The 21,117-nt window shown below is 35.1% G+C and overlaps 1 protein-coding gene across 2 annotated transcripts; it reads right to left on the bottom strand.

The window, feature by feature from the left end:
- Positions 1-60: 60 nt before the first annotated feature.
- LOC118266727 (zinc carboxypeptidase A 1) lies at positions 61-20,422 on the bottom strand. 2 transcript variants are annotated; one of them, XM_035580239.2, is made up of 9 exons: positions 19,696-20,422; positions 10,418-10,627; positions 9,199-9,455; positions 8,908-9,117; positions 8,645-8,822; positions 8,308-8,458; positions 5,091-5,280; positions 2,316-2,462; positions 61-2,003 (listed from the first exon to the last, which is right to left on the bottom strand). In XM_035580239.2, the coding sequence occupies exons 1-9, from the start codon at positions 20,354-20,356 to the stop codon at positions 1,791-1,793; spliced, it is 2,217 nt and encodes a 738-aa protein (XP_035436132.2). In that variant the 5' UTR covers positions 20,357-20,422; the 3' UTR covers positions 61-1,790. The 2 variants fall into 2 exon arrangements, with proteins under 2 accessions (XP_035436132.2, XP_035436133.2); XM_035580240.2 differs by having other exon boundaries at positions 19,708-20,422.
- Positions 20,423-21,117: the final 695 nt, after the last annotated feature.

Below are 21,117 nucleotides of genomic sequence, written 5' to 3'. Positions count from 1 at the left end.
TCGCATGACGGGGTATGAAAATTAAAAATCTATTTAGTCCGTCAGTTAGGTAATCAAAAATATTAAACACGTATTTTTTTATTTTTACATATAAGAAAAGACGTCACGAAAGTATTTGTTTCTGTAAGAAAATAAAAAATAGTCATCTACCCTATTCAGTAGAAAAATACTTAGCCTGATTTAATAATATAAAATAGGGTAGTATTTTTTTTTTATTTTTTTAAAAAACGTTGCCCCACATTAGGATTTTCTCCTGTGTCGTGGGTGCGTTTACAAACATACAAGTTCACATGCACATGACACCCAGACCCGAAACAACAATTTGTGGATCACACAAAGAGTTGCTCCGTGCGGGAATCGAACCCGCTACCCGTTGCGCGGCAGCCAGTTGCCCAGCCACCGCGCCAACCGTGCAGTCAATAAAGTAGACAGGGTATGGAACTTAAAAAGCTGATTCGTCGTATAGTTAGGTACCTAATTTAAAAAATAATCGACACGTATTTTTTTATTTTATCATACAGGTTTACAATATTTAGATAAAATGAAGTTAAGTTTAAAATGTAAACGTGACGTCACATGTTATTTCGAAAGAACCTATGCAAGTTTGTAAGAAAAAAAAAATACACAGTGGTGAAGCGTGGCTCAATAATCTTCTATTATAATATAAAAATAAGTCGGTTTTTGCTTTCTGACGCTATAACTCCAGAACGCTCGAACCGATTTCCACGGTTTTGCATTCGTTGGAAAGATCTCGGGCTCCGCGAGTAGGTATTACCTAATTCAGGATTTTTTTCAAAAGAAAAACAGGAATTGTCATTGCTGGCAAAACGGAGTTCGCCGGGTTTGCTAGAATATAGTAAATATATTATCTTAACCAAGTTGCATCACAAAGTTCGCGCGACTCGCAACTTGTCGCGTGCCACCTGTGAGGTTAACTAACCACATCGCCTACGCCTGTCTACACCACTACCTGCCTGTTACATTTATCTAGATAGGTAGGTACACTAAATAAGTAGGCACGCCCCTAACTATCTTACTGCAGCTCTTAGAGACATTTAATGATTAGGTACTAAACACTATTCCTTAGTACCTAACGATTTTGTATGGAAAACAATTGCTAAGGACTGGGTTAAGTAACCATTAAATGACTCTGAGTTCGGTAGTTAAACTGTTTTTCTTTACCTTATGATAGCAACTTGTTGATTTTATTTCACTATTCCTATCAGTATCACCTTCGAATCACTTTTTATTACTAGGTAACTGGGTACTAGTGCTGTAGACTTGTACTCCTTATAAAGTGTACTTAGTACAAAAACATACGGGAAGAAAGGTAAGGTCGGGTGTAGAAATCTATACATATAATAAAATCGTAGAAAAGTGCTGTCTAAAACATCCACTAGTACACTACAAGAGCGTTTAATCTACTTACTAAATAAATGCATCATTCTTTTTTAAATCTAAACTCGTAAAGTTGACAAATATGTAGACCTACCTAAGCATAAAAATCTTTGAAAATGGTCTAAGTACTTGCTTTGCCCCAAGCGGATAGATTTTTTAACCTCAATCTGCCCATAGTTAGGCAGGTAGGTACTAAAAATAGTGAATTATGAATGACCTAATCAATTCGTACCATCTTTTTTGCGACATACTCGTTATGGCAATAAAATAAATAATAATTTAAAGAAAATAAATAATTTTGTATTCTAATATCTAAACTACTTAATATCTAATTGAGCAACTGGCGAGGCGTATAAAATTTCAATTTATCTAAATGTAATTTTCATTAAGATTTAAGCTACGGATAAGTTGTCTACGATTGCTTTGACAGCTTGCCAGGTCTCACGAGCAGTGGATACTATTTGGGAGCCTGGTAGCAGGAAACCATAGGGTCCGAAGGAATCTCGCAAGTCCACGTGGTACGAAAACTTGATACCAGCTCGTGCTTTAGCCCAGTCATGCGACATCCCTGAAGCAGGCTGTCGTATTTCAGCAGCTGTGCCAACCTGAAACACGAAACAACATAGGTACCTTTATCATCGAAACAAAAAGGTTTCAGCGCTTTACTAACGAAAATGAAGTTAGTTATAGTATTTAGCAGCATATTTTTTATTTACTAACACACACAAGGCACATTAATATACCATTACGCATAGGTGTATGAAGATTTGAAGACGCAGTATCTGAGTCATCGAGTAATGAGCTTTCAATTTTAATTTTGGATTAGAATAACGGTTCGAACGTCGTAAAAATGGAATTATGGAAGTAGAATAAATAGATAATCTTATTACCTACTTTAGGTTTCTTTACTTTATTACCTGATATTTTGTTCCATACAAGTCCGCGAGTGCAACGGTTGCCAATTTGCCCATCTCGACGAGGACGCCATCGTCCGCGAACGACTCGCGTGTGTGTGAGCTGGGCACCAACCAGGCTTGCGAGTACGCGTGCAGTGACAGGTACAACTAAGGAAAAAGATCCATTACTTATACACGACACTTAAACACATAGCTATATGAGATAATTGCGCCAACTAACTGCCTACTTAAATGTTGATGCGTTTATATCAACCAGATTAATCTGTTTGTGCATCGCCATCACTGGCAAAAATGTAGATGTTGCATTGCACCAGATGGCAAGTGGTGCAGTTACCTCTCCTTTGCACCTATCTATTGCGATGCCACAACTACCATTTCTACCTGTGACTGTTAAAATCCTACCTACTAGGCTCTATCTTATATTTGGATAGATTTATTGTGTCTGTGAGTATAGTTATCTACTTTATTTTTTTATCCTAAGTGCGCTACTTATAGATTAACGCTAAACCTGCTTCAATAAAGAGGAAAACTTGAAAACTATAAGAAGAGAGTTATTAAGATAAAAACTCATATTGCTTTGTAAATACGTAAGCAGGCGTGTGCCAGTCGACAGAATAATCTAACTTAGGTTAGCTACTTTGGTAAATGTAGCACAGCTATGCATTTAAATCTTATTACACTTAAACCGAGATAGAGACCGCATTTTACAACGTATTACAATCTTGAATATCAGTACTTTTAAGGTGTTCAATTTGAAAGTGTAGTAGAAAATGTTTTGAAAGTAACGATGTGGGCACACTGTCACAATTTCCCGCGATAGACGTGCGGTCTACCTTTACGGTTTTGAACGAATGATAAATTGCCATACTTAAAGGCGGTGCCAACCGTTTCTGATTTCTATTCAGTGACTTCAACTTAGACTAAAGTGTAACTGTGGCTGCTTACAGTCATAAGTTGACCCCAGTGTGAGTAATTTTACTTTCAAATAAGTAAGTATTGTGAAAAGCGAAATGCTATATCGAGTATTTCGTTGAAATATGGTTTTGCTAAGCAGTGGCGTAGCGTGCCTTGCCGGGGCCCCGTATAAAAATCTTTGGGGCCCATTTTCTTTGGGGGGGGGGGTCCGATAATCGAATCAGCGAATCCATGTTTGGAGGTCCTTATTATTTTATAGGGGTTATAAAGTTGCTGCCAACTTTTTAACGCATGCTTTACGGGAAAAAGAAAGGTACTGATTAATTGGACTTTTGTGATATTAAATAAAAAATTGGGAAGGTTTTATTTTTTGCTCAAGCACTTTGGGGGCCCCTGTAAGCTGGGGGGCCCCGTATAATTGATACGGCAGATACGGCGCTAGCTACGCCCCTGTTGCTAAGATAAACGAGTCAACTTATGAATAAAAAATAGAAAAGACTTTTTATTAGTTGATAAAAAGTTTATCGAGTAGGTAAGTGGTTATGCATCAAGTCTTTTCTATTTTTTATTCATAAGTTAACTTGTTTATCTTAACTAATAGGTTAACTTTACATGGACATTTAAATATTTTCAAATTATGTTGTTGTGATTCTTGTTGCCATGTAGCATTTAGACATCTAGGTAAACACGTACTGGGGATGGAAATGAAGTGAAAGTACGTAATAATTAGTGAAGATGGTTGTTGGGTTGGTACCAGTCGAGTAGTAGCTAAAAGCTTTTATTTACCACTTATTTTTTTATGGTATAGGCTGGCAACAAGCAAACGGTTCGCCTGATCTTATTTCCTAATTATAATAATTAATTTTGAATCCTAATAGTCTCCCAATGTGAATAATTATGCATATGCATGTGCATCAATCTCACTTACACTTTTCCCATAATAGTAATAAATTCTGTTTCAAACTAATACTTGCAGTCGTATGATCTTTAGGTAATAAAGATTATTGAGAATGATAAACTGTTCAGTGTATTAAAGGCATAACACATATCTCTTTCGATAAATATGTAAAGAGAAGAGTACGTCATACACTTTATCCAAGCAGTGGAAGTGCTCTTAGGTAATATGACGCATACTTAAACTTTGCAAACTAATAAGATCCGAAGTGAAAACGAATACTAAGAAAACATTACCCTCAGCTATTATAAGTACTAATTATCCATTTACATGAACACTGTAAATGGTTAATAAGTACCTATAATGACTTATATCGTTGTGTGCATCCGTCACGCGATAAACACACGGAGATAGAAAACAAGATAGGTAACTAGCTTGAATTTGAATTCAAATCGAGCTTTAGGAATATGAAACTTTTATGGTTATTGAAATGAGCAATTCCAATACCTAAGCATAAATAAGTTAAATAAACATAAGTACTTAATAAGGTACCTGTCTATGAATATTTGAATTTTAAAGAGACAACAACCTCAAAAACTGTACTTTGAAAATTGATCGATAACGTCAATGAGGGTCACTTCGTAAATGTGAGAAGAATATACAGTCTGTTTATTTTTATGAAGGTCACAATTTCAAACACATAGGTACTAACAACCAGCTTTAATAGTGAATATTATCTATTGTATAAAAATAAGTCGGGTTTTCTTTCCTTATGCTATAACTCCCGAACGCACGAACCGATTTTCAGGGTTTTACATTCGTTGTAAAGGTCTCGGGCTCCCTGAGGTTTATAGCATATACAAAAATCAGGAAAAGTTAAAGAGAAAAGTAGGAAAATAGGGAAAATTATTGGTGGCGAAACGGAGTTCGCCGGGTTTGCTAGTATCAATATGTGGGAACGCTACCTTTATGTGTCCTTTATGTTCGGATAAAAACTCCGACACGGCTCTCGTCTCGGGCTCGCTGAAGGGATGTGGTCCGGCGTAGTTTTCCGAGCAGGGATCGAGAGATGCGTCCTTTTCACTCCAATGGTAATCCCAGTTGCGGTCTGCATCAACACCCACGCACTCTGTTTGACCCCAGTTCCATGGAAACCTTTACAAAAAATCTCACCTTTACAATGGAATTAGTTTAACTCTTAATACTAATATATAAAGCTGAAGAGTTTGTTTGAACACGCTAATCTCCGGAACTACTGGACCGATTTGAATAATTCTTTTAGTGTTTAATAGGTACATGGTTCATAACCTTTTGAACGCTGTAGATTAGTATGGATAACAAAATGTATCGTAAGTGACCCGGTTGTGGCCACTTTAAGAATTTTATCGACTTTGAGGCTTTCTTAACTTGTAGTTTTTGTTATCACGAACATATTTCTTGTAAAAAGTCATTTAACATGTATTAACCTTGCCTAAGAAAACCCTTTTTTTAAAGAACGTCGAATAGAAAAATAACTGTATAAAAAAGAAAAAAAAAGGGAGTTTGTGCTATTTTTGGCCAGATTCGTGCCATTTCTGGCCACGGTCGTGTGCCAGTTCTGGCCATCAAAATATACTATAAAAGTAATTAAAATTTATTAATTAAATTGGACATTTTACAAACAATGATTTTTATTTAGTTTGGAAAATATGAAATATTATTACTTCACTTTAATTTGACTTACAAATAAAGAGATCAACATTTATATGACGTTGGTAAAAGCTGCAAAGTAATCTGACCTCCCCTTTGTGTGAAGGCTATTTATTGCATCTCTGAAAATGAAAAATATGTATTTGTTGATATGTAAAGCCAAGGAAAAAAAGCCACGATAAAATAAAGGGGAAGAAGTGGGGTGTCTATAGACACCAGTTTTGGCCAGCCATGTGGCCAAAGATGGAGTAATTAATAAGTTTCGTCTCCATTAGTGGCCACCTTCTAATAACCTCACTTCAGAAACATATGGCGACAAAATAACTTTAGTTCCACTTAGACAATATATTCTTCATGTAGTATTAACATAAACATCCAAACAATAAGCAAAGATTTAAAAAATAAAAACCCAAATCCTCATTCGCTCGCCTTAGCCTTTTTGTTAAGATCTTAACAATTTCACCCTCAACTAAAAAAAATTACTTGTTGCATCCAAGTGAAGTTTGACACATCAAAGCTGCCAACGGTATCAGTATCTCCAATATTCAATATTTTAAATACTGTACATCACAGAGTAATTTATTTGTCCATGCCTTAGTTATAAATATTTGAAGGCCCAAATGGCCACAAAGGGGTCGATGGCCACAACCGGGTCAGTTGCCCTACTTAAAATTACGTTTTCTTTTTTTGTCTGTGCCGACAGTGGCGATCAAATCGGTACGCGTGTATTTTTTACTGGAATGTAAGCACACAGTCACATATTATTAAGCTTTAGTGATGATTGATTGGTAAGATTGTAGATTGAGATAGAACAAGAAACAATGATGCATAAATTAATAAACTGTTAAAATAAAAAGGTACTCCTTTTGAAACTTGTTTAGCGATCATATAAAAAAAGAATAACAGAAGTCACCCACGTGGAAGGTGAAACTGCGTGCGCGTTACCGTAACTGCGTATAGCTTTTCTTATTTTCGAAAACCATGACGCAAAATATTTTCGAACTTTGCCATTGTTTTATGTAAAGTATTATATTGTCATTAGTCATACATAATACTGACTGCGCGTATTAATAGCTCGTGGATCGATTTCACTCTCATGGAGATTTAAATAGAGATGCGTTGGTATCTAGATAATGTATTACCTAACTTGGGCCGCTTGGGTGCCTAATAGGTATCGACTATCGACGATAGCACTGTATTTGGATCCATGTTCATATATGGGACTACTAAAATGGCAACACCAGCCAGTTTTCACTTTTTTGCTAGAAAAATAACAAAGAACGAAGCTTCGAAAGTTCTGCAAAAAAAAATCCATGATTTATGAATGATGTAAGGATTGTAATAGGCGGTACTCTGCAGTTTCTTCCTACGTCTATGAAACAAAAATGTGAGTTTATACGTATGTAGGATTCCCATGTCCGTCTCAAGAGTATATGAAAGAAATATTATTACGTAGTTAATCGCATACCTGATGAGATGACGTGGTTTATGAAAACATTCCAGTTACAAGCAAGCTTTCACTATAAAATTATCTTATTGCTGTACAATAAAAACAAAAAGATGCGATATAAACGTCTGGTACCGCCACATATGGCGTGTACCAACAAGAGTAAAAATGTTTCACGTTACGCTGTTGCATGTGTACGTACAAAGCGTACATTCATCGACTTGCTACTTCGAACAGGATGTTCCTCATTTTGACCGATAGGTATATACACATACAGCTTCATTTATAATACGCATCAACTTTCTATATAACGTCATGCCCTTTTGGTTTTTTTTAATGAGAATGAGCCGGTAAATGAGCAGACGGATCACCTGATGGTAAGCAATCGACGCCACCTGGTGTCCATGGACACCAGAAACACCAGAGGCGTTATAAGTGCGTTGCCGGCGATTTACTCATGTGTATTTACTGAGAAAAGCTCTACTAGTTTAGAGGCACAGGAGACTAGATATACAATGCCGGTCTTCATGCTATTACCGAGAATTCATTCAACGCTTTTCCGACTTAGTCATTGAACAAGGCGCCTCTAAATAAGCAGTTACACCTGCGACCTCTCGTTCAACAAGTACATTTTTTACGAAGTCAAAAGTATTTCAAAATTAGTACCTTTCAAAGCAGTTCATTACTAATGATTTCATTACATTTTTTCTTTCATAAAAAAGTGGACCATGAATGAGATGTGCTAGCTAATGGTAATCGTAAGTGGTCAATGTGCCGTCGCCAATAGATGGATGCTTTCAAATGAGGTTTACCGACTCTCAAGTCTTTGTATTTTACTTTTTGTTACAAATCTGGCGTAAAAACTTATCTGGGTATACCACTGGGGTCATATGACTATTTAGGAAATGCAAATAAGAGTTTTATATTGGACTGAATGAGAAATTATTATAACAAATTAAAAATGGATAAGTATTTTTTTTTTTACATTTTGCCTTTAATGGTCGGGGTGGTCACTAGCAGATTATTTCAAAAAAACATCAACTCACCATCCAACATAGTAGTCATCGGAGTGGTCGGGCTGTCGTGAACGTGTTTTCCTCCAGAGCCGGTCGTGAGTGTGAGAGTGCTCGTAACCATCCGGGTTCAACACCGGCATGATGTAGAAGTCGGCTTGTTTGAGTAAGTCGTACTCCGATCCTGTTTATAGAACAAACATGTTTACTCACAAAAATATCAATTCGTTCGAGAAAGTTGCTCTCTGATTGCATAATAAATGTTAATTAATTATGCTATTATTCATAACAATTTTATATCATTCGTAATGATTATGAAGATGTTTATGTAAGAATTGGAGAAATTTCCGAAAATTGTTATTTATCAAACCTAGATCTTTCTCTCCTTCGACGAGCGCGTGTATCATCCATGTAGCGACGGCCGGCGCTATCCACTCTCGCGCATGAGAGCCCCCGTCCACCCAAACTGCAGGTTTCATACGCGACCGTAATTTCCACTTCTTTTTCTCTTTTCCTTTTATCGCAGTATCGTTAACAGATAATGAAACCTGTAAAAATTACAAGTCACGAATGTAGGTAACCAAAGATGTTTAACGATTAGGTACTAGACAGGTTCTAGGGATTTAAAATTACCTTTACTGCTACTAGTGGTAGTCCTTCTGACGATACACCAAGTGGTATGAGCTCTACTAAGTCTGAATGCGAGTGCTGTAAGTATTCCAAATACCGGAGGATGTCTGCATATCGATGATATCGTCGCCAAGTCATCGGATGACCACGCAATTGCTCCAACTCAAGTCTTTGTTTCTTTGACAGCCGAGGATTTTCGTAGGTTATCGCTTTCTATGGAGTCATAAACAGAATTCAATTCATAATAACAAAAGTTCATCAATAACAATTTATTATCTATCATATCATGCATACCTGTAAGTCCCAAATAATAATATCGTAGTCGATTTTGTTTGTTTTGAGATGATCTTTCACGTCTGAGAGCAAATCAGGTGGAACAAGCAAGTCTGTGGAGCCATTAAGTGAGGGTGGTGTCCACCACATAAGTCCCGAACCCTGGGCCTCCTCCTGCAAGTCCAACATTTCGTGCACCTTCCATTGAACGTCGGGATATGTTCTTAAAAGCTGGAATCCTTTGTAGGTCTTCTTTAACGCCTTCTTTGCAGACTTTTCTAGAGTGCGAATGAAACGCCAATTATAATTTTTTTGGCAAGTCAGAGTCATATAAAAACTGTGAGAAAGTTACAATAGTAAAAACAGTGACTATAGAAAGTAGCAAACGGTGTTGTTTATTGTCTGGGCTGGGCTAAAATCTTAGGTCGGCTAGGTGACCTTCGTTCATTAAGAGTCAAGTTTTGTAATAGATACTACAGACTAAACGGACTAAACGATGAAACCAAAAAACATATTTACTGAACACAGAGTCTAGGCATAAGTCACTAATAGTTATACTGTTTTACTTATGATTCGTAGACATATGGGGCGCAACATGCGTATGCGTCACGCTGTCTGGACGCGTCTTAACATATACACAACTAAATTATGACTTGTGCGTCATATCATAGACTTTAAAATGTATTAAAATATAAATGTGCAGTTAAGTATTATTTTACTAGTAAATAGTTCACAACTTATTACCATGAACCAAAATATAGTACGGTTTACCAGACTAGAACGTCATTAGCACTCCTAATTAATTGAATTAATAAAACCCTGCACGTTGGTATTGTAAATGAATTCATTTTGAAACCGTTACCTTAACATTTACCTTTGATATATGTATATGTAGATGTAGTTACAGTTGGTGTTACAGTGACGCATATGTATAATTAATAACATATATCTACAAAACTGAAGGTGAAAGCTGTTAAAATCAATTAGTAAAATGAATATTTAAGACATTTGATATTAGGCCTACCTATGATCAGAAAGTTTATTGCTCGCTACTAGTCACTTTGGTTTATTGCCTAGCTCGTAAAATAAACAGCGACCGACAACAAAGACTACCGTAACTAATTTTGATTGACGTTAATTTTTATTAGACGAGATATTTAAGATAATGTAAATTAAAAAATCAATAGCTTGATTTTGGTTAGTGCACTGTTTAGTCAATATCAAAAATTGTGCTTCTTACTAATAGGGGCATTGTTGGTGACGTATGCTCCATCGCTGTCTTCACTATCCAGGAGTGTTTGGAACCAGCTGCCCGGTGCAGCCGTCAGGGGGCGAACTGTAGTCGTTGTCTGTATCGGTTTCTTTGGCGTCACTTCGTCAGAGAACCAGCTTCCATCGAACCACGACGATTTGGATTCCACTATCCAATTGTATATTGTTGAAAAAATACCTACAAAGAGAAAACATTAGTTTGAAACAACAAACAGTATTTTGAAAGTGAGTGTTCAAATGGGATTTTTGGAAATGTTTTTTGAAAGTGATAAATTAGAAATTGTTCTAATTGATTATTTTCAATTAGAATAATTAACAATTCAAATAACAACAACATTAAGATTTATACATATTAGGTACATGAACGCATTAAAGTGTCTAGACTTGTAGAGAGTGGGAAATGGAGGTTAGATTAGTCTACTAATGAAATTCAAATTCAAATTATTATCACTTCTTATCCGTGTATGAAACATTTAGATCAGAGACAGTAAAGAGAAATTTCAAATAAAAGAGTAATGTCCCAATATTGATTGAACGGAATAGATATTTAGTTTAGATATAAAATGTGATCCCTCGAGCTATACCCACGTACCTACAGGTGTATAATTATGGCTAGTTTGTTGCATGGAGCTGCTCAATAATTCAATAGGTATTCATTCTTGTTATCGGAAGCTTAGTCCAGTAGTTACTACATTTAAGGAGAAACTTTTTTATGTTAGTGGGGCAAGAGTGCCGACTACCGAGCGAGAGCTGGAGGCCGGGTGCGCGGACGCAGTGCACGGGGGCAGCCTCCGCGGCTCGTGCACAACTTCCTCTAGTTTTCCGCGTTACTCGCTGATTACAGCGCATGATTGGTACTCATTATGTTAATTACTCAGTTTTGTTTAACATTATTCTCATGTTCGTTCATAATATTTAATTGCCGTCATTCGGAATTACACCATTACAAGTCATTATAACTGAGAGAGTCAAAGAGAAACCTTTGATCGTATTATAGTTTTATTATTTTAAGATAGACGGTAATCGTAGCGATCGGCTAGATGATTGCTTATAAGAAATAGTGTAAAAGTTCGTAATGCTTCTGAATGATAGAGTGGAGTTTATTGACACGAGAAAACATTATTACGTATGCATTTGTAATCATCAACAACTTTCCCGATTATGACTTCGACTTGATATGAATGTAAAAACGTGTAGTTACGTGCGAGCGATAGACAGATCATCTTGGGAATCATCAATCAGTTTAGATAAACGGTTTTTGTTACATATAAAGACCTAATGTTTTTTTTAAGTCTAGGTTTCAGTGTTAAAATGTTGAAAAATGCAAAATAAATTAAAAAAAAACTATTATCATCCCTCGTGTCGGGCCAAGTATTACTGGCTTTTTTCGTTTTTTGGAACATTTTTCAGTAGTGGCACGGAGTCTGGAATTGTGTTCGGTATATGGCAATAAACTCACCCCCTATTACATCGGTAGTTCCAAATGGGTATTGTGTTATCCCTGTCGGAATCTAAATGATCAGATGTATTGGTAAGTGCTATAAAATGGCCTCTCATAGATATACTTACCTATTTATATCACATTAATCATTTTAATTAATTTTGTATAATTATGTATAATTATCAGTAGTGCTATATGTACGGATACTTGTAAGTTCCACTTCGTATTTAGTTATTAGCCTGTTATTAGTCAAACCTGTTTTAAGTAAATATTATACGTGTTGAAGTTAATGTACTCTTAATAACTATCTTTAGATACTTTAGCATGACTCAAACGTCCGTGTTTTACATTGAATTATATGCAATTAAAATAAATATTATATACGGAACACCGGCACCGATACTAGTTACTACCGATTTCTTTTCTATTCTCCCCTGGAAATTGTAGGAAATTCTTTTAAGAAATAAGTAACTACATTTCATTTTTATATATTTTACCACACCGTATCATATTCATACAAATGGTATAAGAAGTCCTTGGTAATAAGGATTAGACTGAATAGAGCACTTACTTTTGAAACCAATCACAATGTCTACATCTTCTTCGTCAATCCATTTTTTTTTATTCAATGTCAAAACTATATAGCCCCAATCGCCACTGTTAAAATAGCATTCATAGTACGGAATAGAACTAAAGCTAAACTCAATACTATTTAGTTCATTCAATGCATGTCATATGGATGCAATTGGCGCTAGTGTTGCAATTCAAGAGTACGATATTTCACAACATTTAGGCCCCAAGAGTAATCTACAAAGTTAACTTTTTTACCTTCTAAATATGAAGATTTCGAACTTGTTCTTACCGGTTTGAAAGTAATGAATTTATTTTTATTTTGTTCAGTTATTAAAAACACGGTCATAAACAAGTACCTAACTAACGGAATTATCAATGTACAGAAAATATTATTTTTTAACGACCAACACGTAAGAAGTCAAAAAAACCCACTATGTACTCTACATTACTTAACTACCTAAGTATCTAAAAAATAATACATTGATAACCCCGATAGTTTTTTTGTTTGAGCAATACCGTTTCTTTGAGTAGTTTGGCAAATTACTGAACTAATTCCATTGGCCTCGCGACCTGTATAATTAAGTTCAGTAATACCATGGGTACTTATTGTAATATCATCTACGCACATTAGTCATACTATGTGTCATATAGTTTAAAAAAAAGTTATAGTTCATCCATGAAATAATAGAAAGTAAAAAAAAAGTATTACAAACTTATTTGCCTATAATTATAATTATATTAGGTACTGGCAGTATAGAGAGAAAAAACAATTGAATGTGATTCATCTTCTTTTTTCAAACAATAAAAAAAATATTAGTTCATGGCATCATGTAAACTAAAGTCAATAAAAATCAAATAACGACAAAGATTGCATTTATTTTAATACAATAAATCAAAGTTACTGGTGTCACAATTTATTATGATTGATTGTTTTTATAGTGAGTAAAACACGTGAACATTATTAGAAAAATTGTATTGTACGGTAAGTTTGGTAATCCGCTTAATTTAGACATCCGATTACAATGATAATAATTTCCAATTAGCTAAAATTATAATGTTCGAAAATAAACCTACGACACAGAAGAAAATCCTAGAGCGTTTTATAAAAACAAAATCATGTTCAAAGGTCACATAACAAGGCTTTTGATAAAAACTGGATTATGCGTCTGGTTTTTTCCACTATGACCCGGAAAATGTTCGGGAAACTATTACTTACGGTCTCAAATATAGGTAGTTCTGTCCCTACAAATTCTTTGTAAATGATAGATATAGCACGAGATTTAAGTTCAACTTAAATCTGAGTAGCGTTTCAGTATTCGGGCGTAACTCCAATTTGCGTAAGTCAACTTAACTTTTTAACCGATTTCAAACAAAAAAAGGATGTGGACATTCTTAGTTTGAGCTGTATGTAATTAGGTGCACGATTACCTATCTCGCGTTTAGCTGAACCGATTTTGGTGCGGTTTTCAGTATGGCAGTTTTATATTAACTTTATAATAACCGGCTCAAAAATGGAGGTTCGTTGTACTCTAACACGTGTTTCACGTATTCTCATTTTCTCGATACTCAGTGTTATTGTACGTTAATAATAAGTTAATCCGATTTGCGTGCGTTATTTTTGTTCGGAAGATATTATTATATAGTTAATACTGCTGTCACCAGGTCAGCATCTGATGATTAGATCCCAGGGAAATTGAGGGCAATCCTCAACTTAAGCACATAATATTATGTTTATTTCGACAATTTTGTAAAGATATTCAACCATTTGCATGTGATAATCACCATTCCATTAAATAGATAATTAGGATCTACTCGATTCGCGCTTGGCGCTAAGTAATAATATTTTGTTTGAGTGTTACTGAATTTTAAAATAATTACAATTGTACAATTTTCTAAATGTTTTTTTTTTTTAGTTTCAGTGCGCTACGTAGGATACCTACTGTTAGATGTACTTATACATATATTATAATAGTCTGACATGAACATTTATTTTCTACTGTCTGCTAACGCACTTGGGATTTATATTAACGTGTATTTCAAACTAGATATTATTCTTTGAATGATTATTTTCAAGTGGCCCCGATACATAAATAGATTGATGCTATTTAATATGTTAGAAACCGATCACTATGAATTTTGAAAAGATTTAAATTAAAATAGAATACGACATATAGTCGATATAAAATCGATCCAATGATTTTTGATTGATTGGTGGTTGCTTTGATTTTCCAGAAGCGACCCTAATTACGAATTACAAAACGTACTTTCTGCAATGTAAGACAAAGCTATCGTACATAAATAACTCAGTAGTTTCGGGATAGAGCAATAGAGTATAGAGAATTATAATATAAAAACTAAGAGTTCCTGTAGTGTAGTGTACCAACAACAAGTCGAATAAAACAGTACCAAGTAGGGCAAGTGACCCGGTTGTGGCCATCGACCCCTTTGTGGCCACTTGGGCCTTCAAATATTTATAACTAAGGCATGGACAAATAAATTACTCTGTGATGTACAGTATTTAAAATATTGAATATTGGAGACACTGATACCGTTGGCATCTTTGATGTGTCAAACTTCACTTCGATGCAACAAGTCATTCTTTTTAGTTGAGGGTGAAATTGTTAAGATCTTAACAAAAAGGCTAAGGCGAGCGGGTGAGGATTTGGTTTTTATTTTTTTAATCTTTGCTTATTGTTTGGATGTTTATGTTAATACCACATGAAGAATATATTGTCTAAGTAGAACTAAAGTTATTTTGTCGCCATATGTTTCTGAAGTGGGATTATTAGAAGGTGGCCACTAATGGAGACAAAAATATGAATTTCTCCATCTTTGGCCACACGGCTGGCCAAAACTTTTGTACATAAACGCCCCACTTCTAGTCATTTATCGTAATTTATTTATAATTTTTCCTTGGCTTTAAATATCAACAAATACATATTTTTCATTTTCAAAGATGCAATAAATTGCCTTCACACAAAGGGAGGTCAGTTTACTTTGCAGCTTTTACCAACGTCATATAAATGTTGATATCTTTATTTGTAAGTTAAATTCAAGTGAAGTAATAATATTTCATATTTTCCAAACTAAATAAAAACCATTGTTTGTAAAATGTCCAATTTAATTAATAAATTTTGATTACTTTTATTTAATTTTTTGATGGCCAGAACTGCCACACGCACGTGGCCAGAAATGGCACGAATCTGGCCAAAAGTGGCACAAACTCCCTTTTTTCTTCTTTTTTATACAGTTATTTTTCTATTGGACGTTCTTTAAAAAAAGGGTTTTCTTAGGCAAGATTAATACATGTTAAATGACTTTTTACAAGAAATATGTTCGTGATAACAAAAACTATAAGTTAAGAAAGCCTCAAAGTCGACAAAATTCTTAAAGTGGCCACAACCGGGTCACTTACGATAGTTGGAGCACGTTTTTGAGTGATTAAGATATAAATATACAAACAAAATATAAAAAAAACACATGTTAGATAATGAGTGTGGTTAATCGGGAACCGGTTGTGTTCACTCAAAAACTATATGGAACAAGAAACTAACTGGACGCTACGTTTAGTTTCCTAGTTATGTTGAACTTATGGAAAATTACTCGGCACTAGACATTGAGTCATCTAGAAATGTTTTTTTGGTAAGCTTGATGACGTAGACATCCCAGGTTTGGAATCTTTTGAGTGGTTTTTGCAGACAGTACTCAAAATCACGCCTTATATTAAGAGATAGGATGCAATATGTACTTACAAAACTTTTGTAATATTAATTACCAAAAAAACAGAAGGGAAGACAGAGAAATTAGATTTTCGTCATTACAATGCTGTGCCCGACAGGGTCCGTAATTGTGACTTAATATGGTATTTTCACCACCTGTGTACATTGTGGATGCAATAAATACTTGATGACTATGTATTAGGTACTTTACTTGAACTATAACTATCTACTTTCCTGTTGTTATATTAGCTGAAACCTTAAAACATCTATACATATAATAAAATCGTAGAAAAGTGCTGTCTGTACATTGAAAATAAAAATAAAAAAAATAGCAGGGGTTATTGTTATGTCGATGTCGAACCCAAAAATGTAATTAACTTTTTTTTTGTCTGTTTGTCTGTTTGTCTGTTTGTCTGTTTGTCTGTTTGTCTGTTCGTCTGTGCGCGCTAATCTCAGAAACGGCTGATCCGAGTTGGATGCGGTTTTCACGAATTTATTGTGGGATGCTTAAATTTACATTTAGTGTTTGTTTCATGTCAATCGGTTCATAAATAAAAAAGTTATGTCAAATTAAAGAATCACGTCGAACATTCTATGCTTATACCATTAATCTCCGCAACTATTTGACGGATTTGGTTGAAATTTGGTACAGATATAGTTTAGAACCTTAGAAAGGACATAGATATATTTTTATTTCAAAAATCAATAAATAAAAATAAGAAATAAATTATTTATAAATAATTCTATGTCGATCGTTACACGACTTCGGTTCATGTTATTGTTTTAATTCATCGAAAAAAAGTAAATAAATAGTAAAAAGGTATGAAAAAAATAATATCAATATAATAAAACATTTAGTACAAAGAAAATGCTCTAACGGAGTATAGATAATTCTATGTCGATCGTTACACGACTTCGGTTCATGTTATTGTTTTAATTCATCGAAAAAAGTAAATAAATAGTAAAAAGGTATGAAAAAAATAATATCAATATAATTAAACTTTTAGTACAAAGAAAATGCCCGAACGGAGTATAAATAAATAATCCAAGTTGTCTTTATCCTCGATAGATGGCGTTGGGATCGAAATAGATCGCGCTATGGTTTCGTTACATTCATTTGGTTGGGTATCGGCCGAGCGCTTCGGTACTATCGTAGAAAAAGTGTATTATCAGTCGTATGATTATATTATTTGTCTGTAGTGGTCCTGCTGTTTCGTATATTCTAAATTGGTTTCGTTGTATTTGTCAATTAATAAGTTTATTTGTTGGGTTTTCCTGGTTTTTTGGTTAAACTATTTAACGTAGGTTTAGTTTGATATCGATTATTAGTAGTTACTGTAGTTAGTTTTTTTAATAAAATTGTAAGTCTAATTTATAAATTAATTAGATTAGATTTAAGTCGTTTCTTTTAAATTATTTAGTTTAAGCTTGGTTATTATAGCATAGAGGATAGGTTGTAATATAGTTTCTTTTTTAATTGTTATAAATTCGTAATTCGTAGCTTTCTTTAGTTTTAAGTTAGTTTAAGTCCGTTTTTAAACTATTTTTTCAATGCCCTAAGTGAGTATACATCTATTAAATTCAAACGCAGAGCTCATTATGTTGATTTTTGAAGAGTTCCCTGGAATATCTTCCACATCTCATTTTTGAAGAGATCCCGCGAGATCGGGAACTATGTGGTTAAAACCAAAAATTTGCCGGAAGTCACTATTCCACGCGAACGAAGTCGCGGGCAAAAGCTAGTAATTAATAAAATTGCCTATAATAACGGCTACTACCTACGGTTGATCATGATTTTTTTTTCAGTTTGGGCCTTGGGCATGATAAAATAAGCCATGAAGTCTGCTAAAGGAGTGTTACAGAAAATACAAGTGGTGCCAATTTTATTATTTACTAGCTGACCCGGCAAACTTCGTACCGCCTCAAAAATTTTTTGCCCTGGACTTGCACAAATAATTCAAGACCAAAATTAGCCAAATCGGTCCACCCGTCCTCGAGTTTTAGTGAGACTAACGAACAGAAATTGATTTTTATATAATAGAGATTAAAGTCATAGGTAATTGAGCTTGAAGAACATATTCAAACCTATGGGGTGTTCAATGTTCAGATTTATTAAAATGACTGGTTATTTATCATGGTCAGACTGCGGTGATGACCCGGTGTTTGTAGAAAAGTTTAGGAATTTGCTTCTAACTAACGCATCTGGGTAATTTCCATGTTCTTGTTTTTTTAGCCACCAGTCTGTTATTTTAAACTAGGAGTAGGTACTTGGAACTTCTTCCCGTAGGAGCTTTAGAATAGTTTGATTTACATAATGGTTGGTTTGTCACTTAAATACGTTTTCTTATTATATTCATTTCTGATAATTCATATTAATATGTCTTTTACAGTTTGTAAAAGAGCTATTAAAATATGACTAGTAAATAAGATAAATTATGAATTGGTTTAGATTAAACGAACGACACTAAACATACTACAAGTCTTAAAATATGTAGGTATTCATTATTATTATAGCTCATAAATGACACCTACCATATAAGTAACCATTACACATATTGATGAGGCACAGTTCATATTATTCACAAATTACGGGATTATTTACTTTTATCACAAGAGAGCGCTATGAAAGAAAGTTACACATAAACTATGTATTGGGGAAAGCCATATAACGATGTAATATAAATAAAATTATCAAGTCGCAATTTAAGCGGTTTAGGCAAGTAGGTTTACATTTTCCGAGCTGACATTTCTATCTCTTTTCTTGGTAATTATAACGCGAAAGGAAATTTATCCGTTCACTTCTACTTAGTGTGTTTCCCTAAATAAGCGGATTCAGTATATATTCACGTAAGGATTATGTATGTAAATCTCATTATAAGGTTCATGCATAATAAAAGATTTTTCTAGTTGGCTTACATACAATACACAGGTATACTTAAAAGCGTGAAACTACGCATTAGAAAGCACAAGTAAAAATATTAAACCGCTTTTTTCTGTATTAACAAAGCCACTACGATCAGTTCCCCGTCGTCGCGCCTGCGATTTTATAATGATGTTTTCGGATAAAGTTCAACGTTTTAGAAACTCCTTTTCATCTGCTTATGGTCATGGTTAGTGCTTTGAATACCATTAGGTATCATTATGTAAATAGAAGGTTTCTTTCTGATAACTGAAGGTCAAAATACGAGCAATTATATACACTTGTATGGTCACTTTCAACCCGGAGCTGCGGATTACCTAGCGGGTTACCGGCGCTACGGTTCAAAAAACAGGAGTAGGAACAGGGTTTTTTAGTCAGTAAGAGTCTGACGCTCCTTCTCGGCTCGCCCTAGGTAGGAGAAGTCGTTGGATGATTTTCATCCCCCAATAAAAGGCCACTTTCAACGCAGTATCAGTTCAGCTCAACCTCATCCAGGAGGTTTTATAAAGAAGTAAGTTTTTGAATATGTCGTTTATTACGTACTGTAAAAACAGTTTCAATGTTACATAAAAATAAAAAAAACATAGACCTACCTACTAACCAACCTGCTTTTCCTGGTCTCTCGGGAACCTTTTTTAATTTGTTTTCTTCGAAAAACGATGACAGCCATCCTGAATACTTAGGAGGACAAGTAGTTTTCTTAGAGTGAGGTGATTTTGTTGTCTTCTGAGTGCGTCTCATGGGACGTGTGGTGGAGCGCCGTGGCGTAGTTGATGGTCGTCGAGTTGTGCTCGGTTTCCGACCTGGTCGCCGTGTCGTTGACGGACGTCTTGTAGTCGTCCGAGACACTTGCTCCAAATCAGGAGATTCCACCAATACATACTGGTCACCTATTTGAAGAACTGGGAGCCCCGTTGCTGAATCGGGCTTTAGTTGCGGTGGTTTAGTAACTATAAAATTAGTATGACTTTCTATATTAATATTAGTGGTTTTGATTACTTTTTTTTCTTCACCTTTAGTGTTTTTCATAGTCACGTTCACTTTGGGGATTTTCCCCTTTAACAACACTTTAGCACTAAGTGTGGTGGTGCGCGTTCGCGGCACAGGGGTGGTTTCGTACGAGTCTTCGTATTCGTCCCACACGGAAAAAGGGTCTAGGGATTCGGAATCGGAGATGTCTGCGGAGTGCCTCGGCGGGCGGCGGACGGCCGCCGCGCACGCCAGCAGCGTCAGCAGCGCCAGGCGACGCGCCATGTGTCGAGCGTGTGCGCATGGCGAGGTGCGCGCGCACTGTACGTCCTACGGCCGCCGCCGTAGCTGGCCGGACCACCTTCCCTGCCACTGTTATTATGCCTCGATGTCGCTTTCAATGCGCCCGCGACCACTAGGTCACTACGTCCGTCCCCGCTTGACTTATTTACGTGTACCGTGTTTGGGTGATTCCTGGATATATGTTCAATATGTACATATTCCTTGTTTTTAAATTTTAAACGTGTTTTTGTTATAGTAGTATAGTACCTGTATTTTATTTGTAACATTCAAATAGTTTTGTATTTACAACTGAAAAATAAACCTTAAAATACAAGTAAAAGTTAAACTAATAAGATTCAACAATTATTTTTGAAATATGAATTAGAAGTAAAAAGCTAGTATGCACGCACGTATACCAACTTATTTGATGTCTATTTGTTATAAATATGAAATAAAAAACTTCCTTCACATTTTCTCTTTTAGATGTTTTATAAAATACTATCATACTTATTGTTATGATCTAATGATAACCACGAGTTAGGCGAAATCAATCGGATTACTAGTAGGTCCAATGAAAGTCGCATGCGCAGTAGGCGTAACAAAATGGTGAACAAAGCAAACATGAAATTATATTGTTTGTACTGCATTAAAACATATAATTTAATTTCTATAGTTTATCATCACATATGAATAGACAACGCGTGAAATGTAGTTCAACCTGCATGGTTCGTTAAGCGCCGCCGTGACGCGTGCGCACCTTAGGG

This window comes from Spodoptera frugiperda, chromosome 23 (genome assembly GCF_023101765.2).
Source record: "Spodoptera frugiperda isolate SF20-4 chromosome 23, AGI-APGP_CSIRO_Sfru_2.0, whole genome shotgun sequence".
In the NCBI taxonomy this organism is placed as follows: domain Eukaryota; kingdom Metazoa; phylum Arthropoda; class Insecta; order Lepidoptera; family Noctuidae; genus Spodoptera; species Spodoptera frugiperda.
This window is presented reverse-complemented; position numbering and strand designations above follow the sequence as displayed.